Source organism: Eschrichtius robustus, chromosome 3, assembly GCF_028021215.1.
Source record: "Eschrichtius robustus isolate mEscRob2 chromosome 3, mEscRob2.pri, whole genome shotgun sequence".
Classification (NCBI taxonomy): Eukaryota; Metazoa; Chordata; class Mammalia; order Artiodactyla; family Eschrichtiidae; genus Eschrichtius; species Eschrichtius robustus.
The window spans coordinates 43,068,044-43,091,860 of record NC_090826.1 but is presented as its reverse complement, the minus strand read 5'-3'; the positions used below and the strand labels follow the sequence as shown (position 1 = coordinate 43,091,860).

The 23,817-nt window shown below is 53.2% G+C and overlaps 1 protein-coding gene across 2 annotated transcripts in view; it reads left to right on the top strand.

Moving 5' to 3' along the window:
* Positions 1–1,921: 1,921 nt before the first annotated feature.
* The window catches only part of TTC39A (tetratricopeptide repeat domain 39A), a 40,037-nt gene continuing 18,141 nt past the window's right edge, over positions 1,922–23,817 (top strand). For both annotated transcript variants that reach the window (XM_068539852.1, XM_068539854.1), the window contains exons 1-6: positions 1,922–2,052; positions 8,853–8,957; positions 17,426–17,557; positions 18,453–18,529; positions 19,796–19,863; positions 21,708–21,772. In XM_068539852.1, the coding sequence (XP_068395953.1) occupies positions 2,015–2,052; positions 8,853–8,957; positions 17,426–17,557; positions 18,453–18,529; positions 19,796–19,863; positions 21,708–21,772 (485 nt within the window). In that variant the 5' untranslated portion in view covers positions 1,922–2,014. The remainder of the gene's footprint in view (positions 2,053–8,852; positions 8,958–17,425; positions 17,558–18,452; positions 18,530–19,795; positions 19,864–21,707; positions 21,773–23,817) is intronic.

The window sequence follows — 23,817 nt, the reverse complement described above, 5'->3', positions numbered from 1 at the left end:
GAAGGGCTTCCTGGAAGAGGAGGCATCTGAACTGAAACCTGCAGGGTGAGTAGGAGCTTTCGCACAGGGCAGGATTTTAATAAATGTTGGTCAAATACAGTAAAGATTTACTTTGAAGCTAATGTAGCATAAACCTTCAGAACTCCTTACTCACCTGGCCCCTCCCAAGGCTCTGGGAGGACCCTGGCAATTTTATATTGGTAAACTTGTATTCTTTTCTTAAAAAAAGAAGCCTTTCAATTGTAAGCTTTTGGATCATCCCTTGGTTAAATGAATGAATAATATGTGACAAGGAAGAAGGTGTGTTCCAGGCAGAGGGAACAGCATGTGCAAATGCCTAGAGACCTGAAAGTGCCTGGCATGTGACAAGACCCCCCCCCACCCCCACCGCCAGCCTCCTCACCCAGGCTCCTCTTTACACACAGTGCTGGTCTTCTCACCAGCTTCACAAACTCCAGCTGTCCTCAGTGTACCTTTGCCCACTTCCATGCTTTTTCATCCATGTACTCATCTGGTACATCCTTTCTACAACTTCACTGTGTATAAATAATACAAACTTCAAGGCTCAACTCTGTCCACCTTCTCCAGGAAGCCCCCAGCCTATATAGCACTCTCCCTTATCTGGACTTCTGGAGATGACAGTGGATGTTATCATAGCCCACTCCTTGTAGTTAATTATCTTTTCCGTGCCTATGTCAGAATCCCAGAGGTGGGATGACCCTTGCTAGTGAGCACCTGGCCTCTGCTCACATATGGACAGCATAAGAACTCACTACCTTTCCAGGCAACCTGTTTAGATTTAAACAGTAATCCCCCTAAACCTCTCCCCTCTGCCACCAGGCCCAATCTGCCTGGCTCTCCCAGGACCTAGTCTAAGCCCTCTTTCTATCCTGGCTGCTTCTACAGACTCCTCCTGTTTCCTTTTCTAACATCCTGGAACTCAGGGCAGATCCAGGGGTGCTGGAGTCCCTCCTCCTTCTGTCCCCTGCCTTTGTGAAGGGACAGCTCTAATGGCAGCCACGTGCTCTGATGAGTCATGATTAAGAGCATCTGGGGCCTGGACGTGGTAGCTGGTTAACTCTTCATGGGCCAGTGGCTCTTCTGCCAGGAGACCAGGTCGGCTTCAATCCTGGTCCTAGACATATACCTTAGGGCTGGGCACACATTAGGCATCTGAGGAGTGTTATGGGTGACCCCACATAGGCCCTGGGGATTCAGGGGAGAGGGGACCCAGAGGGCAAGAGTGTGCACTTTGGAGTCCGGAGGGTTGAATTCCAATCACGACTTGCCATTTTTTAGGTGAGTGGCCTTGGGCAAGTCACATGAACTCTGTGCCTTAGTTTCCCCATCTGTAAAATGGCAGTTATGGGGACTATTTGAGGAGGCGAGTGTGAACTGCTGGCTAGCAGTGAGTGCTAAAGCGCGTTATTTTCTGCCTTCTGGTCTCCTGAAAACACAGTCAAGCTGTGGACAAGTGGGTGGGATTAAAATCCAAGCCTGACTCTGGAGGCCGTGCCTTTCTTTGCATGAACGCCCCCCACCAGTGCAATAGGATGATGAAGGGCTCGGGTCGGGGGGCGGTGAAAGTGGCAGGGAGGTGGACCTCAGGCCTAGGAGAACTTCCCGGGACCACACTGGTGGGGCTCCTTGAGGAAGGAGCGAGCCCCCGCTCCAGGGGGCATGGGCCGGGCAGACCTTGGGCGCCCCGGGGTCTTACCCGTCAGAGCGGAGGTGGGGCGGGGGCGCCTTCCGCTGGCGGGCCGGCCCCAAACAGCCCCCGCCCGCTGCTGGGCCCGCGTCTGCGGTCGGCCGCGGGCGGGCGGCGGCCTGGCCCCACTGCGCAGGTGGGCAGACCGAGGCCCGGCCCTGCCCCGCCGCCTTCCCCGCCCCCGGCGCGCCCCTCCCCGGCCGCCGCGTCCGCGGCTCGGCGGCATAGCGCCGGCTCCGGGTTCCGGCGGCAGCACCTGGGCCGCGGCTGGCGTCCGCGGGGGCACGCTGTCCGCCCCCCTCGGCGATGACCACGGCCGGCGCCCCGGGCGCCGTGCCCGCGGGGTAAGTGCGCGGCGGGGCGGCCCCGGAGGGCGCGGGCGGGGCGGGGGGCCGGTGCCGGGCCTGGCCTCCCCCGAGGCCCGCACTGCGGCTTCCAGCTTCTGCCGGGCGGCACTGCGGCCCCCGCCCCTCCCGGCCTCCGGGTGCCGCCGCCGCCTCCGGGGAGCGGGGATGGGGCTGCGCGGGGACGGTGGAGGCCCTGGGCACCCTGGGTGGGTCGGTCGGTCACTCCCCGCTGGGTCCCAACTTTGTTAGGAAGCTGTGGCCACAGCCGGGTCAGAGCCTCCTTCCTCTGCTCGTGGCGTTTACACCTCCACACCTGTGGGTGGGCCCTTATTGTCACTTCCGTTACAGGTGAGGAAACTGAGCAGTAGCTCTTAAATGACTTGTCTTAGGTCTCCCAGGAGGTGAGAAGTGGGCCTGGGATTTGAACCCAGCGATGCCAAACAGTACTTCATCTTCAGGGATATTCGGAGGAGTTAAAAGACTAAGATAGGAACCGGCCCGGCCCACCGGGCACAGCAGGAACAGGGGTAGTAAAGGTGGGTGTTGTCACTTTCAACGTGGCACTTCTGCTCATCCCCACCCCACCCCGTTGAGGAACCCTGTAGGACCCCTACACCGCCCCTGTAGCAGTGCCAGCTGCCAGAAGCTGGGAGACCTGGAGCAACTCTTTGCCATTCCTGGACCTCCGTGGATAGGGGCTGGGAGCCCTGCTGCTGGGAGCCGGCACTGCTAGGAGGTTGCTGGGTGGAGATCCTGCGCAGGTGAGCTGGGAGGGCTGCCGTTCTGCCTGGAGCCTCACCACCAGGGACAATATTTGCCTAGGGCCTCAGGACTAACACATGAACAGGGAGGTGACTAGGCTGGTGCCAGCTGTCAGCTGGAGGCCTCCACAGGGCCTGTGTGTGTCCCAGGCTGAGGGCTTGGAAGTTGGGTGGCCGGTGGACACCCTGGCCTGGGGGAGGGTCGCCTGGTGAGTCAGGCAGCGTTTTGTATGACATGGACCAAGTCCTTTATCCTCCCTAGACTTCTGGTCCCTCCTTTGGAAAATACAGGGAGGCTGGGCTGGCTGCTCCCTTCCTTCTCTGGGCTGGTCTTTGTAAATCTGGAAGCTGGTTAAATCCCTTCTGCCCAGTCCTGAGCACCACCCCATTGGGCCCAGAAAAATGGTTTCCAGGAGAGAAGGCAGGCATGGAGCAGGGCACCTATCAAAGAATCCTGAACTCCCAGACTAGAACCCTCATTCATCTTTCTTCCTTGCACACTCACATCCCTGACTGAGTCCTCTCTACAACCCAGGGCTCCTCTGGCCCCTCCTTGGGCCTCCAGGGCAATGAGCTTACCCTTCTAGCACTGGCAGGTCGTCCTCACACTAAACCATACCTGCCCACCTGCATGCCCTCCAGGTCCATCTGGCCCTGGCCCTGGTCAGTGCCATTCTGGTGGGGTCTGAGTAGAGCAGGGGCAAAGCAGTTCCACCTTCACCATAGACACTCATTCAGGCAGTCAACAAACACTCCCAGGCCTGCTCTGGGCCCGGCCCCATGTGTGAGGCTCAGTGGTAAAAAGACCAACATTTAAATCTCCTCCACTTTAAAAATTATGAAATATTTTCAGCCTTCAGAAGAATATCGCAAATAATAAAATGAACTCCATGCCCTTGCCAGCAAGCTTTTTCAGATGTTAACATTGTGCCCTGTTTATTTCATATTCTTTTTAAGAAATAAACCATGGCAAAGACCGTCAAAGCCCCTGTGGACCACCCCACCCTTCCCTCTACAGAGATAGTTACCATCCTGAATTTTGGTTTTATCATTTCTCTGTCTGTTTTTATTCTTTTGCTGAGTATGTATAAGCCTAAAAAATATGTAGTTCTTTAAATTTTTTCTGTAAATGGAGTCATATAGCATAAATCATTCTGCAGCTTGCTTTTTCTCACTCAGCTTCGGGTTACTGAGATTTAGCTCTCTTGATCCTTGAAGCCCTGGTCCCCACTTGCCTGAAGTATGATACGCCACCTGATGTAGAGACCGTCATTTATTTATTTATCCAGCCTTCTTGGTGAACACTGAGGTGGCTCCCAGTGTCTTGCTATTCAAACAATGAATATTCTTGAATGATTGTCCTTTGCACGTATGTGAGTGTTCTTCCAGGTTGCCAGGTAGGAGTGGAGTTGCTGGGATTTTACAGGATATGTGCACTCAATCTTTTAAAGTTACTTAGTTTCATTATGAAAGTGGTGCTGCTCAGTAAAAGAAATGATGGAAATACATAATCTTAGGAAAAAAAAATTGCTAACGTTTCCTGAATACTTCTTATTGTGCTTTCCACTGTCTCAGTCATTCTTCCCAGCAACCCTGGGAGGTAGGTCATTCCCATTTCATTGATGAGGAAACTGAGGCTCATAGAGGTTAAAGAACCTTCCCACGTTTCTCCAACAAGTGATTGCTGAGCTGCAGCTTGAGTCCAGGGTTGTCTGCTTTCAAAACTCCACGCTACCTAGGCCACACCACATCACTCCCTGCCACGTGGTACTCGCTTTATGCACAGCTAAGCGGGACTCTGGGAGCAGAGTCACAATCGTATTTGCAATTTCGAAAGGTCACTGTGGAAGTGACAGGTCCCCATGGATAGGTTGCCTTACCCCCTGAGCCAAAAGCTCCCCCTGAATGCTGGAAGGAAGTAAAAGCCAGCTCTGATTCCAGTCTGCTCTCTGAGTGACTGCCTCGCCCTGCCTCCACTGCCCCACCCATCTCACCCTGACTGGGGTCCGGGTAGGAGGGTTTCCTGTCTCCAGCGGAGAAGAGGGTCCCCCAGCTCTGCCCATCAGACACTAAGGTAGTGGTTTCCAGGCAGACCACCGTGGGGAGCTGGGAGGGAAGGGGAGTGGGGTGGCTCTCTTCTCACTTTGGCTTCAAGCCCCCTCCCCCACTACGCTAAAGTTCCTGGTGTTAGTCATCACCAGCCATGCTCCACGCTCCACCCTGCTCGGCGTCCTCCCCATACCAGAGTTTCCACCTGGCACAGCAAAGAGGCCACCATCACCACTTGGGAGCCCAGGAATATTTTGGCCTGGGCCCCGGCAGGGTGGTTTGGAGCAGAAAGGCCTTAAAGACATGGGGACAGCCTGCAGAGAAGTGGGGACCTCAGTCACAGCCAGGGGAGGGGAACGGTTTGGCAGGTTGCTCTTGCAGAAAGTATTTCTGTCTTCTCCCAGGTTCCTGGGAGCAGGACATCAGGTTCCTGTCTTCACTGTCTTCACTTATCTGTCAAATGCAGATAAGAACATCTGGCTCTTGGGGCTGGTGGGAGGACTGAGTGAAATAATGCAGTCATCAATTTAGATAACTTGAAGTGATATTCTTGTAGTGGTGATAGGTGTTTGTTCATGCTATTATTAGGTCAAATGGGGCCAGTGTCCCCAGCCGGCCTGAGCTCCCCAGCCAGCTGGGATGCCCCCATCCCACCCGTCCACTTACAGGCCTTCCAGAGCCTCTGTCTTCTCCACCTGCCCCATGAGGGCCTGTGCCCCCTCCTCACTATGGTATCATGCCTCCAGCCCTTTGCTCACACTCTTTTCCTCTTCTGGGACTTCCTTCTCCATCTTGTCCTCAATTCAGGGCCATCTTATCCAGAAAGCTTCCTTGACGGCACCCCCCTTCACTTCCGGGCCTCCCCAGCCCCCAGTGACTCCCATGATCACAGCCCTGATGGCTCTGGCCGTCACTGTAGCCCTCAAGGGCAGGCCCACGTCTGGGTCCAGTTTCTTTCCCCAGAGTCCAGCCCCAGGCCTGGCCCAGAGCCAGAGATCGGTGGATATTTGTGGCAGGGAAGAAATCAGCTCCAGGGCTGCCCCAAAGCAGCTGCCCGTCTGGAGAGGTCACTGCAGACCCACCTCACGACAGTTAAGGGGAAGTGGTGCTGGGGCTGCCAGAGGAGGGACCTTGCGCCTCTGTGCTGTCAGTCCGTCTGTCTGTGCATCTTTCTCTCCAGGTAGACCGAGGAGGCAGAACCTCTTTCTTGATGGGGGTGGAGGTTGGGGTGGGAGCGGGGTGTGCGCAGAAGTGGGAGGTAGGCTCTCGACTCTGGAATCGTTTAGAGATGGGCAGAAGCCAGGACAATGGACTTGACTTCCTGGGGCTGAGCTGGTGGGCACTGGCTCAGGCAGAAACTTGGCTGCTTCCAGTGGGGCCTTTTTGGTCCTGGAAAGGAACTTGATCTTTATCCTAAGAGTAAGACAGTGAAGGATTTCAAATCCAGAAGTGACATGGTCAGATTTGGGTTTTAAAAAGATAATTTTGGCTATTATGAGAAGGACAGAATAAAGGGAATAATGCTTCCTACGTTATCCCTTTAAAAAACTACCTAGAGGCTGGATGAGTTACAACATACATCCTTTAAAATACATTCCTGAGTGCCCACAGAAGTAACAAATCCTCTCAAGCCAAGAATTAAGAGAGAGCTGAAATCAGGCTGGTAAATAAGATGAAGCCACAGCAACCTGAGGGTATTTACAAATTCCAGAAACCTAGAACCTTGAGTTTTAATGACACTTAAGGAATGGGAAACAAGGACTTGGGGGTACCCAACAACAGTGTGAAGAGTTGGAACTTAGCCTCCCTACCACCTGACGTGAATCTGCCACCTTCAAAGGGCCTCCTCAGCAAATAGGTGCATTGACTAGAAGAAAACACCCACCCACCACAAAGGGAGACGACAGTTCTTGTGGGGACAAGGAGGCTCCCTAGACAATTATACATGTTGGTCTGCCCTCACACAAATTTCAGGTTTGAATATACACTACCTCTGTGGTCCTGGAAATGCAAAACTAAAAAAAGTAACATAAATGGTCTTGGGGGTGGTAGCACCCCAGGGAACCTGGCTGAAGTAAATGAAAATCCTCTCTGGAGGAATGGATTCTCATTTCAAGATCCCTTTGGGATCAGTCAAATAGGAGCTCATGGTAAAATTACAAAACACACAAGGAAACAAGTCACTGTGAGCAATAGATACCAGAAGCAAGAAATAGCAGAATTAAGAGTCTAAGATCCTAGAGTGATAAGATATTGATTTTAACCGATTGTGTTTAAAATGTGTAAAGAAATCAAAGATAGACTTGCCACAATACACAGGGAACAAAATACTGCCCAAAATGACCAAGCAGATTTGAAAAAGAACCAAGTGGAATTTCTGGAGATGAAAAATAAAATCACTGAAAGTAAAAACTCAGTAGAGGATAAGTAGCAGATGAGACCCACTTAAAGAGAATTAGCGAAATGAAAGATCTAAAGAAATTACTCAGAATCTAACTGAGAGAGTGAACGAGATGGCAAAGAAGAGAGAGAAGAGGCATGAAAAACAATAAAATGGGATAACAGAGAAGAGTTAGGAATGGACAGGAGTAGAGGAGGGGTCTTCCATCAGACTTGGGTACAGATGGTAGTGGCCTGGACTGGGGGGCACTGGGTGTAGAAGGAAGTGGATTGAGAGATGTTCAGGAGGTAGAACTGATAGGGCTTATTGATGGAGTAGATGACGGAGGCCAGGGGGAGGATGTGTGAAGGATGACTATTTCTGACTTGATAAACTTGGTCGAGGGGTACCATTTATTGAGATAGCAAATCTGGAGAACAGATTTGGGAGAACAAACGAGAGTTCAGTTTTGACCAAAACAGGTTTCATTTTGCCTGGGAAGTTCTGTTGATGCATCACAGAGGAGGAGACATTAGAGCTCAGCCTTAAGATAGGTGTAGAAGTTTACCTGGTGGAGAAAGAACTTTTCTTAACTTTGGGGGAAAAGGATCTCCTTTCAGTAAGATCATCGGGACACTTTGTAGAACCTTCTCTACTTAAAAGAGACCCCTTGAGAAAAGACATTCATAAGACCATCAGACAGGACTTTTGGGATCATCTCTCGTCTTTCAGATGGGAAGCTGAGGCTCAGAGAGGTCAGGGATTTGCTCTCCTAGCGCAAGACTCTCCATCCATCCATCCATTCATTCATTCACTGACTTAACCTATATTTATCAAAAGCCCATTTTGTACCAGATACTAGGTGCCGGTGATACAGCAGTGAACAAAACAAAGATTCCTGCCCTCAGGAAGCTTATATTTTAGTGGAGGGAGACAGACAATAAACACAAAAATTAGTTAAAAAAAAAAAAATGTCAGAGGGTGATAAGAGCTGTCAAGAAGTGTAAGGACTGGAAGGAGGTCGGGTGTACTGGAGGTGCCATTGGGAAGGTGGCCCTTGAACATAAAAGGCCCTGGGCAGCTCTTACAGGGTGGCTGCCCACTATGGCCCATTGTGACAGCGCCCGTGGGGTTCTAGAGTGCAGGCCTGAGGAGGCCAGGAGAAGGCCTAGAGAAGGAGGAGGTAAGAAAAGAGCTGAAGTGGGATTTAGTGGGTAGGCTGTGCCCCCCAGTGGGGGCAGAAGAGTCCAATGGGTCAGAAGGGCCACAAAGACTCCTTTTACCCTTGTGAGAGGAAAGATAAATTTATTCCTGAGGTTTCCTTGCACCAACCCACCACATCCCATCCTCAGCCCCTCCCCACGATCTCAGATGACACCACCCCCTTCTGCTCCCCCTCCCACCTTTAGGGACACTTAGAGGTAGGTCCAAATTGCCCTGTGTCTTAGTACAGAGTGGGCAGCCTGGAGGAGCTCATGACAGGCATCCAAGGACCACCAGGGAGTTCGAGTGGGCCTTGGGCGGCTCTGTTCCAGCCAGGACAGTCGAACCTCTCAACTGAGGCTCTGTTGAGAGCTCCCAGGTCATGCCTGTGTCTCTCCCATCAGGACTCCTGTGAACAGCCTCCACGAGTCCCTGGACCAGTGCATGACCGCCCTGGACCTCTTCCTCACCAACCAGTTCTCAGAAGCACTCAGCTACCTCAAGCCCAGGTGAGGCTTAAGCCCAGGTTGGGGATGGAGGGTGTGTGTGTGTGTGTGTGCGCGTGCGCGTGCACACACACATGTAAGTCTAGGAATGGGGATGTCGGATGGAGAACCAGAGGTTTTATGTGAGAGGAACCCTGTGTAACTCAATGCCTTCAACCTTCTGGGTCACTGTGACCCCTGAGAATCCCATAAAAATGGCTCAGGGTCCCCATTCCACAGCCAGGAACAGCCAGGCCCTCCCCTAGGTCACTGTGACTTCCTTCCCCTCAGGTCTTGCAGCTTCTTCCACTTTGATTTCTTGTTCCCACTGAATCCAGCTCTAAAACAGCCCCTTTTTGTTATTTTCCTCCAAAGCGCTGAAGACTTGAGTTGCTTTTACTCAAGGCTTTAGGGCAGTGATGACAGTAGTTTAGCCATTTCTTCTAGTGTTGACTGCCTTACTTCCTTTTTTGGCTGCATTGCGCACAGGCTTTCTCTAGTTGCGGTGTGCGGGCTTCTCATTGCGGTGGCTTCTCTTGTTGCAGAGCACAGGCTCTAGGCACGTGGGCTTCAGTAGTTGCAGCACGCGGGCTCAGTGGTTGTGGCACTTGGCCCCTAGAGCATGCAAGCTTCAGTAGTTGCGGTGCGTGGGCTCTAGGGTGCGCAGGCTTCAGTAGTTGTGGCGTGTGGGCTCAGTAGTTGCGGCTTGCGGGCTCTAGAGCGCAGGCTCGGTAGTTGTGGCACACGGGCTTAGTTACTCCGTGGTATGTGGGATCTTCCCCGACCAGGGATTGAACCCGGGTCCCCTGCATTGGCAGGCAGATTCTTAACCACTGCACCCCCAGGGAAGTCCCTGCCTTATTTCTAAATAATATGCTTAGAGTGCTCTTTCTTTACTTACCACTTTTTTCAATTTTTTAAAAACTGAAATTAAGTTGAGATATAATTCACATACCATAAAATTCACTCTTGTTAACTTTTTGCTTTTTTTTTTTTTTAATTTTTATTTATTTATTTATTTATTTATGGCTGTGTTGGGTCTTCGTTTCTGTGTGAGGGCTTTCTCTAGTTGTGGCAAGCGGGGGCCACTCTTCATCGCGGTGCGCGGGCCTCTCACTCTCGCTGCCTCTCTTGTTGTGGAGCACAGGCTCCAGACGCGCACGCTCAGTAATTGTGGCCTACGGCCCCAGCTGCTCTGCGGCATGTGAGATCTTCCCAGACCAGGGCTCGAACCCGTGTCCCCTGAATTGGCAGGCAGACTCTCAACCACTGCGCCACCAGGGAAGCCCCAACTTTTTGCTTTTACACATCCCCTGATGGTTGACAAGAATTTAGCTTTCTTATACCCCTGCCTCACCTCCCTTCCCTCCTCCTATCATTATATCACAATATCTGGCTAAATCAGTAATCAGTGTTTTCATTATTATAACTATGTATTATGCTCATTGCAGAGACAAGTCTTACATTATAAGATTACATTTTCTTTCTGGAGTTAATAATTGTCTTGTTTTCTTCATTTGCCTGATTTGCTATACGTTTATCCTGAACTCTTTATAACTACTCCATCAAGTCATGAGGTTTTCCGTAAATACTCAGACATATCAGGTAAGCCCTCAGTCCCTCTTTTTCCTGGAAACCTCTCCCCTGGAGGACAGACCTGTTTACTGGCCACCTTCCATCCGGCTCCTGGAATCCCCTTTGCTTCTCTCCTGTTTGCTTGGCCTGGCTTTTTCTCTCTCATATCTGTATCCTCCCTCATTTTACTAGAGCATGTCCTCTAGAAATTTCCAAAGAGAGAGTTGCATGAATATGATCTTTCGCCCTCAGAATTTTGAAGGCGTTGTTTTCTGGCATGTACCGTAGCCGGGAGAATCCTAATTCTTCCTACATGGCATGGGGTCTTTTTTCCTTCTCCAGAGATGTTTAGGATCTTCTCTTTTATTCCTGCAAATCTGAAATTTCACAATGATGTGCCAGAATGTAGGTCTTTTTACTTGGCATTTTTTTTTCTTTGTTTGTTTTGGCTGTGCTGGGTCTTTGTGGCTGCACGCGGGCTTTCTCTAGTTGCAGCGAGCGGGGGCTACTCTTTATTACGGTGTGTGGGCTTCTCATTGCAGTGGCTTCTCTTGTTGCCGAGCACAGGCTCTAGGCGTGCGGGCTTCAGTAGTTGCAGAACACAGGCTCAGTAGTTGTGGCTCGCGGGCCCTAGAGCGCAGGCTCAGTAGTTGTGGCGCACGGGCTTAGTTACTCCGTGGCATGTGGGATCTTCCCGGACCAGGGCTTGAACCCACGTCCCCTGGTTAGCAGGCGGATTCCCAACCACTGCGTCAACGGGGAAGTCCCCTTGGTATTTTTTTATTCGGAAACTGAGTTCTAGGAAATTCTCTCGTATGATCCTTCCACGTTCTGTTTCCCTTTCTTGGGCTTTGTTTAAGGCAGGTATTGGACTTCCTGGATCAGTCCTCTTCTAAGATATTTATCCGCACACCACCCCCCTCACATTTCTTTATCTTTTTTCCTCTGATTTATGGGAGAGTTCCTCAACCTTATCATTAAATCCACTGACTTTTCTTTCTTGTGTGTAATCATATGATTAATTCCCTAGTACTCTTCAGTGTTCTCTGAATGTTCTTTTTTTCCTAAAACATCTTATTCTTTGTTTATGAGTGCACTGTGTTCTTTATATGTATATTTAAAAATATGAGTGTCCTGAGGATAGGACCTGGCATGTAGCAAGCCCTCTAATAAGTATTTATTGTTGTTATTACTATTATCGCAGAATATTATCTCTTTTAAAAATATTTTATTCTTTCCCTGCATAATCTTGGCTTTCTCCAGGTTTCCTTTTTCTGTTTAATGGGGGGGAATACTCTCCTCATGGTAGGACAGGGGGCGCTACCCTGAAATGCCCGATGGTCCCTGGCTGTCTGTCTGGTCGTATTTAAGAGCAAATTCACTCAAAGGCCAACTGGAAAGTCTGGGCCAAGAAGCCTTGTAATTGGTGGGATCAACTTTTGGATGATCTGGCAGAGAGCGGGCCCCAGATTTTAGCTTTTCCAGAGAAGATTCCTCCATTCCTCAATCTGGACAGAGAGCTCCTGGCTGCCTGAGTTCTGGGACTGGGATAGGGGTGAGGGGCCAGGGGTCTAATCATGCCTGCTGCCTGCTTGCCTGATCCCCTCTTTTCAGCTCTGGGCTGTCCTCTGCCACCACTGGTTCCCTCAAGTCCCCAGGGAAAGCAAGTGCTGGGGTAGGGGGACGGCTTTCCCCAAGCCCCAAGCCAGGCCTGTTCAGTTTCTCCCGGCCTGACTGACCCATCGAGCTCCTGTCTGGGGTCAGTGGCCCAGCTTCTGAGCGGGGCGGCTCCAGGGCTTGATGGTCCTGAGTCGTACGGTAGTCCCTCCGCCAGCAGCGCTCACACCTCATCCCCACCCTCGGGGGGGGGATCCGGCTTGAGGTGCGGCAGGGCCGGGTCTGCTCAGGAGTGTGGCCGCTGCCTGAGGCAGGCCAGGCCCCATCTTGCCCCATCACTGAACATCTGGCTTCCCCTCCCAGTGCTGTTGGAAGGCTCCCCGGCTCCCCTTCCCTGCTGGTCACTACCCGTCCCGAAGTGGCTCCTCTCTGCCACTGCCCCCTCCCGCCCTCAGCCCCCTCCTCGCTGAGGGGCCGCCTCACCTTCCCTCACCTCAGGAGGGCCCTTTTCTAGGGGTCCCGCAACCCAGGCCCCCGAGAGGCAACGCCTGCCCTGAAGGAAGCACTGCAGAGAGAACAGGCTTCCTGTGAGGCCACCTTTCATCTCACACGTGAGGCCCTGTAACCGCTCTTTCTCCTGACTCCTGCCCCATTCCGGAAGAGGGTCTTTGCTTTCTTCTGAGTTGGAGCGCTTCCTCCCCAAACAGTGGGTGTCATGAGCACACTCCCGACCCCTTCTTGTGACAACCAAATAGTGTTTCCAGAAACTGCCAGCTGTCAGGGCAGGGGCAGGCAGATTCAGTAAAAATACCTCCCCATCTCTGTTAAGAACCACTGGTCAAGATAAAATAATTCGTGCTCAAAAGTGGTCTCCTCTCCCCATTCACAGCCGCTGAAGCTGTGAAGGACGCTGGGGGGTCAGTGTCACCCACTGCTCCCCGTGGCACGCATGGTGTCTCGTTTCGCTGTCACCCACGCTTTGCCCTCGGGGAGTAACTGGGCTCTCCAAGCCTCCCCCCCGCCACCCCCCAGCTTCTGCTTTCCCTTTTTCACTTCTTTCTTTTTTTTTTTTTCCCCAAACTAACACCAGAACCTGCATGTTAGACTACTTTGTTTTTTGTTTGTTTGTTTGTTTTACAGCAGGTTCTTATTAGTTATCTGTTTTATACAGATTGGTGTATACATGTCACCATATATACACCATTTGCTTTCCCTTTTTCACTTCTTCAAGTAGCTTCTAGTTTATTTTACTTCGCGCTGTGTGTGTCCCTGAGCACTGTCTCTGGAACATGGTAGCTACACATTTGGTGAAAACAATGGTCATGGTTGATAAGCAGCAGGACCAGGACGCACGTCCAGCCCCACTCAGCTCCACAACCCACACTTTGCCCCCGGGCCATCCTGCATCTCAAGCAGGTGGAGTTTCCCTGGGACAGAAGGCCTCACACCTGCCGCCTCTTCCAGGAGGGAGGGAAGGAGGTAGAACAGGTGTGTGGGGCGGAGGGAGGGTGGTGTGCCCCTGCACTGTCCTGGGATTCCTCTGAGGGAGGAAGCAAAGTCCCCTGCTGAGAGGAAGGGGCCAGGCTGCTGCTGGGCTGGGGAGGTGACAGGGACTGGGCAGAAGTTTATGAGTGGCATGATGGGCCGAGGTTGGGGGCCCCGCTCAGAGCGTGCCTGTCCGTGTGGCTGGCGCCTTCCTCCTGCCTTGCTCAGCGGCAGTGCCGCGGAGAAAGTAGGCGGTCGCGCGGCTCCTAACCAGGGCAGCGGGAGTTGGCAGGCCAGCAGCGAGGGTTTTGACGAGAGAGTGGCTGGTATGAGGAAGCTCAGCTGGGGGGTCAGGGAGAGAGGACAGGCTGGAGGTGGGGGGATGGCGCAGTGGGAGTGATGAGAGCGAGCGCACAGGCGGAAGGCGGGGAGTCTGTGGCCGGGAGGGTGAGTGGTATCGTGCAGGACTCCAGAAGCAGAGCTGGTCTGTGGGTTGACGGGGAGGTCAAGGGGTGACCCATGGGATGGGGTGGTTGGACGCCTGGGGCCGGTTCACTTGGCAGCGCCTCAGGAGTGCCCTCGTGTGGCCGGCGGCGGGCCGGGTGCTGGGGCTGCAGTACTGATCGGGGCGTGGGCCGTTCTCAGGGTGTCTCATGGCCCCAGTGAAACAAGTAATAATGGCTTTAGGACCAGCCACATACCTTCTGGGGTGTACTGCAACATGAAAATGTGGAATTCTTTGTTCAAAAATTATTAAGGGTTTCAAGACAGTGACAGCAGAGCATTAAACCAAGCATGAAGCCCTGTGTGACTGCACAGATCGCACACCCGTGAAGCCAGCCCCGGAAGTCTTCCTGGAGGAAGTGACAAATTTAAGTTGAGAGAGGCTGGATGAGAAGGAGTCAGCCAGATGGAGAGGGCATTTCCAGGCAGAGGAACAGCCGGTGCCAAGGCCTGGCAGTGAACGAGGGTCTAGTGTATTTGAGGAAGACAGATAGTCAGCCTGGCTGGGGTGGGGAGAGCTGGGGCAGGTCCCAGAAGGGAGAGGGCAGGGTGATGGAAGGTGGACTGGGGATATGAGTCCCCCAGAAGGTGGTTGGGCTGGAGAGGAGGGCAGCGAGGTGGGTCTGAGAGGCGTGGGGGGATTTCATGAGGGTGAAGGGTGGCTTGGAGGCAGGGGGTCTGTCTCTGAGACAGGCTGCAGGGGGGCATCCTCGCCCAGAGAGGTCCTCGGGAAGTAAGGCCTTAGGCTGCGACTGCAGAGGGGTCCCCAGGAAAGAGCAGTGGGGTTTGGGTCAGAGTCAGTCGTCCTGATGGTGAGGACAGGATGGCTGACGAGTAGCTGACAAGGGCCTGAGCCCTGGCTACTGGCAGAGGAGGGAAGGGCTGGAGGCCGCTGGGCTTAGCAGACCTCCAGGTGGCCAAGGAGCCCCCGGTCCCAACACCCTGCTCTTCCGCTGGCTCTTCCAGTGCCCTCCCCATCTTGACAGCTGGTCTAGGCCTGGCAGGTGAGACCCCATTGGGCATCATGTCCTAGAGGTGGGTCTAGCTGAGAGGTGAGGGGATCATTGCTTCTAGGGGTCTGGTCGCCATATGTACAAGGACTTTGTGGAGTAAAAACTAAACTTGGGGTGCCTGAGGTCTGGGGGGTTGTTATACCTCTGTGCCCTGAATCCCAGTCCAGACCAGAGTTGGGGGTTTCCATGTCATGGGCTGGGGAGGGGCTAGGATTCCCAGCTGGAGGTGCCTGTCGGGGCCTTGGGCCTCAGACTAGAAATTCCACTTCGCCTGCCAGCTGCCCAGGCGGGGCTCTCCCTCCTACTGGGCTGGGCAGGTGGGGCTGAGTCCCGGGCCTGGGACCTGGGGGTGAGGAGGGTGAGAGTTGGAGAGGCCTGGGGGAAGGGGATTATCTGGGAGGTGGGTCTGTGTGCTGCCGGGGAAACCCTTCCTCAGGGAGAAAGTTTTTATGTAGGGCAATGACCCTTGACCCTGGCAGGACACAGAGGGACTCAGACTCACATTCATTGAGCATCGGTGTTATGGCCCTGGCCTGGGCACCCTACTTAAGCCACCCAAAGTCCTGGGGGAGAAGGGTTATTGTATCCATTTTACGGAGGAAAAGCCTGAGGCTCAGAGAGGCTACAAGACTCACGAGGGTCACACAGCTGGTGACTAGCGAGGCCAGGATTCCAAACTGTGTCTGAGGGACTCTGAAGTCTGAGTTCTGTCCCCACTGCAGACTGTGGCCTCCTTTCCACAAGCCACTGCCCTCAGATAAGCAGTTCTAGCAGAGACCTGGGAGGTGTCCCGACAGCTGCCAGGACTGGTCTCCTTCATGAACCTTTGACTTCCAAGGATAATATCACCTGAGAATCACCCAGAAGTAAAAAAGCAACTTAATTTACAGAGGTGTTTTATGAATGAGGAACGGGTGAAGTCTTACGATAGAATAGATGGTCTATAAACCTTAGTCATCTCTCTCTCCCCTGAAGTTCCCAGCATAAGACTGGCACTGAGGAGTTTGGAAAATAATTAATAAGGGAGTGTAGGGAAGGGAGCAAAAAATCACTGCAGCATCTACTGTGTGCCAGGCAAGGGTAATCCCCAGCCAGACCCACATGGACTCGGGTGGGCCAGCATTATTGTCCCCATTCTGCAGAAGCATAAATCAAGCCCCAGACACATTGTGACTTCCCCACGTACAGAGGGGGACTGGCATTGGTCCCATCCTTCCTTGCCTGTTGCTCTCTGCATGTGTTAGACTAAATGCCACCCCTCTCCCCTCCAACACCCTTTAGATGCGAGGTCTGGGGCTGTGGCGGAGCCGGGAGACAGGACGGGGAGGCTTCCTGAGACCGGCTCGCTCAGCCCTGTCATGTTGGTGCTGAGTCAGAGATAAATCTCACACACGCTCTGCCCTTGAGGTGCCCACAGTCTGGGAGAGAGCTGAGCCTCGGCTGATACAAGTTCAGTGTGACCTGTGCCTCAGTTATTGACACATGCTCCCTTTGGGAGGGAGCCCTGGATTCCCAGTGGCCTTTGAGGCATTTGAGGGCCTTGGCAGATGAGTCAAGGGATGCGGGGGTAGGGGATGGGCATTTCAGGCTGAGGGAACAGCAAGGACAAAGGCCTGCAGGAGGGAAAATGTGGGCTTTTCTCGAGGAGAGTGTGTGTGGTTCAGTTGTGGTATAGTCTTGAATGTGACCAGATGGTGGGTCAGAAGCAGAAGTGATAAGAGGGCTGGGCTGGAGAGGTGGGCAGGGCCTGTGATGTGTGGAGCCTCGAGCCCCCAGCATTGTCTCATGGGATGTGGAAGTCACGGGAGGGCTCAGCCAGAGAGCAACAGGATCAGACGGTGGGGTGGGGAGAGGCAGGAGGTGGCGAGGTCAGTGAGGTCCGGGGGACAAGGATGGGCAAGCCCGAGGTGGGGCTTGAGGAGACAGGACCTGCGGTAGGTGGGGCAGCAGGCGAGAGGCAGGCCCTGGTGCAGGGGAGTACCGCCTCAGGCCAACACACTGCTGAGCTCTTCCGGAGTCCTCACGGCAGCCTTGCTGCTGCCATCCATGTGGAATGGGTGAGAAACCGAGGCTCAGATTTGGAGAGTCACTTAGGGCCACTCAGCAGGAAGAGGAGGAGCTGGGATCCGAGGCCTTCTGAGCAGCAATGGAAGGGTCAGCCCTTGGCGAGTCCCTTCCCCTCTCTGGACCTGTGTGTCCTCCCACGCGGGATGGGGGAGGGGACAGTTGGTGATGACACAGGGTCAGCTACCTTGGAGTTCTAGGAGTTTATGCTCTCGTGTCCCTTCTCTCTGGCAGAACCAAGGAGAGCATGTACCACTCACTGACGTATGCCACCATCCTGGAGATGCAGGCCATGATGACCTTTGACCCCCAGGACATCCTACTTGCTGGCAACATGTTGAAGGAGGCCCAGTCGCTCTGTCAGAGGTCGCAGCTGGGGGTGTGGACAGGGATGAGGGGTTGTGAGGCCCATCCTTCTGTCACCTTGGCTTATCCCAGTGCCTAACATGCCACTATTAGTCCTACTCCTTTCGGCTAAAAAAAGGTGTCCCCAAGTGCTAAAAGCCGTCCCTGTTAGCACTGCCCCAGGAGCTGTGTTGTCTGAGCCAGTCACGGAGGGCTTCCAGGGGCCAGGCTGGATTGGGAGGAGACAAATCCTGGCTCTGTCACGTAATAACTCGCTGACCTTGGGCAAGCCCCTTTCTGGTCTGAACTTTCTTCATCTGTGAAATGGGTGTGATGACAGGGTTGTTGTGGGGACTGAGTGAAGACATCGGTTACGGGACCTGGTGCATAGTTTGTGTTCAGTACATGTTAACTGCCTGAACACATGAATGAATAGACCCTCAGGGTTCGTGCACAGGTGGAGTCATCTTTCACTGGGACACACCCCTGCCTGCCCTAGGCCAGGCGCTGTGCTGGGCACTGGCCACCCAGGGAATCCTCAGACCCCGGCCCCTCTGATGCCTGAACTGCCTGATTGGGGAGACAGGCACAGACAGTAACATCCCAGCACGATGCAGGGAAGCTCATGGGGTCGTGGGGCTCCAGCTGGAGGAGCAGGAAAGGCATCCTGGAGGAGGTGATGCCAGAGCTGGGTCCTGTAGGGTGACTAGGAACTGGCCAGGGTAGAGGGAGCAGGGGAGGGGGCTCCATGCAGAGGCAACAGCAGGGGCAAGGGTGTGAGAAGGCCTGGATTGGGGGGAGTTGCCAGGAGTTTAGTGTGTGGAGTCCTACAGGAGGGGCAGGAGATGCTGTTGGAGGTGCCTGGGCCCTTCGCTCACCCTCCCTAAATGACCTGAGACCCCGTTTTCCTCTTCAGGCACCGGAGGAAGTCCTCTGTAACAGATTCCTTCAGCAGCCTGTTGCACCGCCCCACTATGGACCAATTCACGGAAGGTGTGGCATCTGGGATGTCCTCTCAACTCTGCTGACGCCAGGCAGCCCGGTTCCAGGCCCAGGAAGGGGTGGGAAGGGGCAGCTGTCCTCCCAGTTGTCACCCAGGGGGCCGGGCCCTGCCCTAGACACTGGGACACAGATGGGTCAGACCTGGGGCCTTTTGAGGACTGGTCTCAGGTGGGGGGCTGGGGTGAGGGCGGGGGAGCTGGTGAGACTCACTTACCTGACGGTATTACCTGCTGGAAATTGAGGAAAGAAAATGCTGTCACAAGGTCTGTGCACTTTGCTCCTCAGGCCAGTGTGGGCTTAGGACTGTGTGTGCAGTTAGGTTTACTGGTTTAATTATCTTAGTGATCTCACGTGCTCCTGAGGGGAATGTGGTTCTAGAGGCTGACACACTGAGATGAAACAGCTGGGAGCCGTGGAAGAGAAGGTCTGGGCCGCCAGAGCCATGTGGCATCTTTGTGCCGTGACCACATGTGGCAGTCCTGGAGACAGCAGCAGCCAACCATGAGCAATTTGGGGCCCTTTAGTGCAGGGGCGAATGGCCCTCCCCACCTCGAGAGCCCTTTGAAGGTTCCAGTGCGAAACAGTGCTTATGATGGTGCCGCTCTCTCCTTCATACCTTCCATGGTTCCCTGCTGCCCACAGGACCAAATCTGCAAGCCTCCACCAGTGTTTAAGACCCATTACAGCCAGACTTCTGCCCCTCATCTTTCCCTGTCCCCTAAATCTCTCCCTGCTCCACCCCATTTCAACCTTCTGTGGCTCAGCTGTCCCCCAGGCACCTGAGTTGTTTGGCTTTCCTGGGCCTCTGCCAAGAAAGCTCTTCCTGCCTCATCCTTCCATCCCATGTTCAACTCAAATGGCCCAACTCAGGCGTCTTCTTCTGGAAGTCTTTCCTGACTCCTCGGGCTGTCTTGTTCTCCTTCCTTACTCCTGCAGCCTGCGGCTTCCCTGGGTTTATCCATTCATCCCAGCACTGTAGGGGTGTTGGTGCACAGCACCTACAGTGACGCCCGGAGGACAAGAGGACAAGGCCCAGGGCCCTCTGCTGATGTTCTCGGGGGTGGGGTCAGGGGTGTGAGCTAATTCAGGACAATGGTGCGTGCCACCAAGGAACCTGGTGATGGGGATTCGGGAGGTGGCAGGCAGGTGCTGACTCAGGCTCCCTTTGCCGTTTGGGAAGTGGGATGAGGAGGATTTGGCCCAAGCCTCCTGCCAAGAGTCCCAGGAGGCCACAGGGCTTTGGTTTTCTCCCTGCAGTGGAAATCCACGCTGAGGTCTGCTACGCAGAGTGCCTGCTGCAGAGAGCAGCCCTGACCTTCCTGCAGGTAGGAACCCTCTTCTTGTACAAGCAGCCTGGGGGTTTCAGAAGATGGATCACCACGTCTTAGCCTGAAGGGTCTAGAGCAGCCATGCCCAGCCCCCTTGGGGTTGAGGCGAGGACTGAGGCTCCGTCACCCCAACACTCCTGGCCCTGGGCAGGCTCAGTGGCAGAGGTGATGGGCCCTGCCCCTCCACACGGAGCACACGCGTTCCCACCCACTACCAGGATGTGCTTCCACCTCGTGACTGCTGCTTCCCTGCTGTTTTTATGTCACAGGGGTGACAGAGGCTGCTTTACATTTGATTCATTCAGTAGACTAGTCTGAATGAATCAAACGTGATTCATTCAAGAACTTGTAGAACCTGCAACATACCAGGCTTTGTATGTACATTACAGGCATGTCGTTTTTACATACCTTATACACATTGCATGGTTGTTTTTACCTACATTTCTATGTATTATTTAATCAGCACCTCACAGGCCTATGAAGGGGAGGATTAGCAGAGGAGGAACCACCTTCCCAGGGTCACATGGTTAGCAAATGGCAGAGCTGGGATTTGAACCAGGTCTGGCCAACTCAGAGCCTATGCTCCTCACCACAGTGGAAATTATGAGAACCATCACGTCATGATTTTACCAGAAAGCCTGGATTATAATTATAAAATATAGTCATCATGTAAATAGGTGTACTGGGGTGGAGAGGCACATATAAATTTTATTGTTGGGGTACTGTTTATTTTTGCCAGTGATTTTTCTATCTTTTTGGACCTCAGATGATTAGAATTGGATGAATCTTAATTCTTCGTTAGGATCACTGTAATAATTGCACCATGAATGGCCTTTTATGTCCGTTGTTTGTTTACTCTATTATTACACATACGCGCACGAACCCCCCACCCATCCGGAGAACAGAACCCTGCTGGCACATCTCCTTGCCCTCTGCCTCCCTTCCCCCAGGGGAAACCACTACCTAGAGTTTGTATTTATCATCCCCCGCCCTGTTTTTAAAAAATGGTTTTCTCAGCTTCCTATTCATGTCTGAAGAGCATATTGTTATGTTTTAGTTGCCTTTGAGCTTCTTAAGGCCTCAAGCTGTGTGGGACTTGCTTTCTTCACCCAGCCGTACATGGCTGTGTAATACTGCCTTCTATGAATATACCAGTTTGTTTATCCATTATCCTGCTGAAGGATATCTGGGTTGTTTCTGGTTCTTGGCTACTATGAACAGTGATTCTGTGAGCATTCTTGAAGACGTTCATCCATTTCTCTTGGGTGTGTACCTGGGAGTGGAACTGTCAGGGGGACTGTAGGTATTGGGGCTTTTTTGTTTTGGCTGCACTGTGTGGCATGCGGGATCTTAGTTCCCCAACCAGGGTTCAAACCTGTGCCCCCTCTAGTGGAAGCACGGAGTCATAATCACTGGACCGCCAGAGAAGTCCCCAGGTCCTGGCGCTTTAAATTACAAATGTGATGGATACCTGCTTGTTGTAAAAAAACACAAGCAATCCAAAAATGAACGTCTCTCTTCCTTCCCCACAGTTCCTCCACTGTTAACCGGTGGGAGCATCTCCTCCAGGCCTTTCTCCAAGCACATGGTATAGGTACATGTGAGCCTGGTAAAGGAGGCTGTGGTCGAGCCCTGGGCATTGTGGAGGTCTTGTTTGGCAAGCAAGACCCTCATCTCAAGTACCAGGGGTAGAGTGGGGAGGCCTCTGACCCCACCCACGCGGGGCCCCTCATAAAGCTGGGCCCAGGGAGGGCCAGGCAGTATCCAGAGCCTTGTATGATCCCTCTCAAGCCTGTGGCTACCCACCCAGGCCCGGCTCTTAGCATCTCTCCCCCCTGCAGGACGAGAACATGGTGAGCTTCATCAAGGGTGGCATCAAAGTTCGAAACAGCTACCAGACCTACAAGTGAGTGGGGCTGGCCTGGGGGGCCTGAGGCCACAGCATCTACTGCCCTGTGCCCCTCAGGCTGCTTTGTGGGAGGTAGAGGGCACTGGCTGGAGGCAAGAAACCTAGAATACTGTGTGACCTCAGATAGATTTCTGCACCCTCAGGACTTCAGTTTTCTGGAATATTATTCCCCTGTGTGTATCCGTTCATTTGGTCCCCCTGAGAGCTGACTCTGTGCCTGACCCTGAGCTAGGGGAAAACAAGGCACATATTCTGTACAAACAGCTCAGTCTGGTGGGGGTGGGAGAAAGACACAGGAACAGTCACTTTGAGAATAGCAGCAGGACTCCTACCCATCCGTAAAGGCCCCATCCAAATGCCGCTTTCCCCATGAAGCCTTCCTTGAACCCTCCAGTACACAGGGATGATGCTTACATAATACACACCACCTCTCCAAACTGGGAGCTCCTCGACAGCCAGATTATTTCCATGCCGTCTCAGCACTGGGCCACATGTAGGCCGTGTTTATGGAGCAAAGAATGAAGACTCGGTCCAGAGCACTTCTGCCCAGTGTGGTCCCGCAATCCTTTTCTACAATTCCAAAATAAGAAAAGCTCTGAAAATAATTAACCCTCCCCCCTGCCCCAAGTTTGGCATTGAAACTCCTTTTCCATTAAAAGTTGACTTGAATTGACTTGAGACTATCATCTTTATTTTCCCCACTTAATGTGACTATTTCCCTGCAGAGAGATTGTGAGTTTGATTTCCAGGTATTACTGGGGTATAACACACCATGCAGTATATGGACACCACACTGCTTTGTGGGTCTCTGCTGGAATTGTTCAGGGAAACCAGACTGTGTTCTGGCCCTTCTAGTCTCCCTACCAGCTGCCAGAGTGATGTTTTCAAAGCACAAACCTTGTCAGGTCAGTCGGTCCCTGCCAACTCCTGAGACCCCCTCTTGCTCTTAGAATAAAGTCCTGGGTCCTGCCGAGTCATTCCTGGGAGGTGCCCCTGTCCTCCTAGCCGTAGCTCCTGTCCCACCGTGCCTCAGGCATTTGGGCCTTCTCTCCGGTTTTCAAACATGCCAGATTTCTCCCTCAGGGCCCCGGGACACACTGTTCTCTCTGCCAGGAACACTTTGTGCCAGGCTAACCCCTCATCCCTCCGTTTTCAGCTCAAATGTCAGCTCCTTGAGGAAACCTTCCCAGAACCCCAAACTAGGTCAGGCTCCGGGGTTCCTCCTCATCCTCACAGTGACTCGATAGGGGTGTGTCTCTAAGAGTGGGAGAGTTGTGAGGACAGCAGCTTGATGGCTTTGCTCCTTGCTGTCCTCCGGTGCTTGGCACAGAGAAACCTTAGTCCGTGTTTGCTGAGCGAATGCCCTCAAGATGCTCGTGGCCTGGAAGGGAGGCAGGTACATCTTTAAAGCCCCTGTCCTGCCCCAGGCAGACCGGGATATGGACTCTGAGCTCTTGGTGACCAGAAGAAAGAGGGTTGGATTCCAACTAAGAGGCTCCAGAGGGACTTCCTCAAGGAGGCGGTGTTGGAGTTAACCCAGTGGTTCCCAACTGGGGGCGGTTTTTCCTCCCATGAGACGTTTGGCGATGTCTGGAGACATTTTGATCATCATACTGGGGGAGGTTGCTGCTGGCATCTAGTGGGTAGAGGCCAGGGTTGCTGCTGAACATCCTAGGACGTACAGGATGGCCTCCTGCCCCCATCTGAACAAAGAATTATCCAGTTATCCAGCCTAAAATACTAGTAGTGCCGAGGTTGAGAAACTGTTCTAGACAGAATGCAGAGCACGAGCAAATGCCTAGATGTTGGACAAGGCGGGTGTGCTAGGGCTGATAGAGCTGAAATCCAAGAGCAAGCGGTGTGTCATTACGGTGGGAGATGGGGCTAGAAATTCCTCGAATATCAGCTGTCTGGATGGCCAGACGGTTACAGATCCACCACCAGGGAGTTCGAGATCAGCTAGGAGTATAGGGGCAACTTGGGCCCGGCTGGAAGAGGACCCAGCCCCCCAGATGTGGCTGAAACAGGCTTTGCATCCCTCC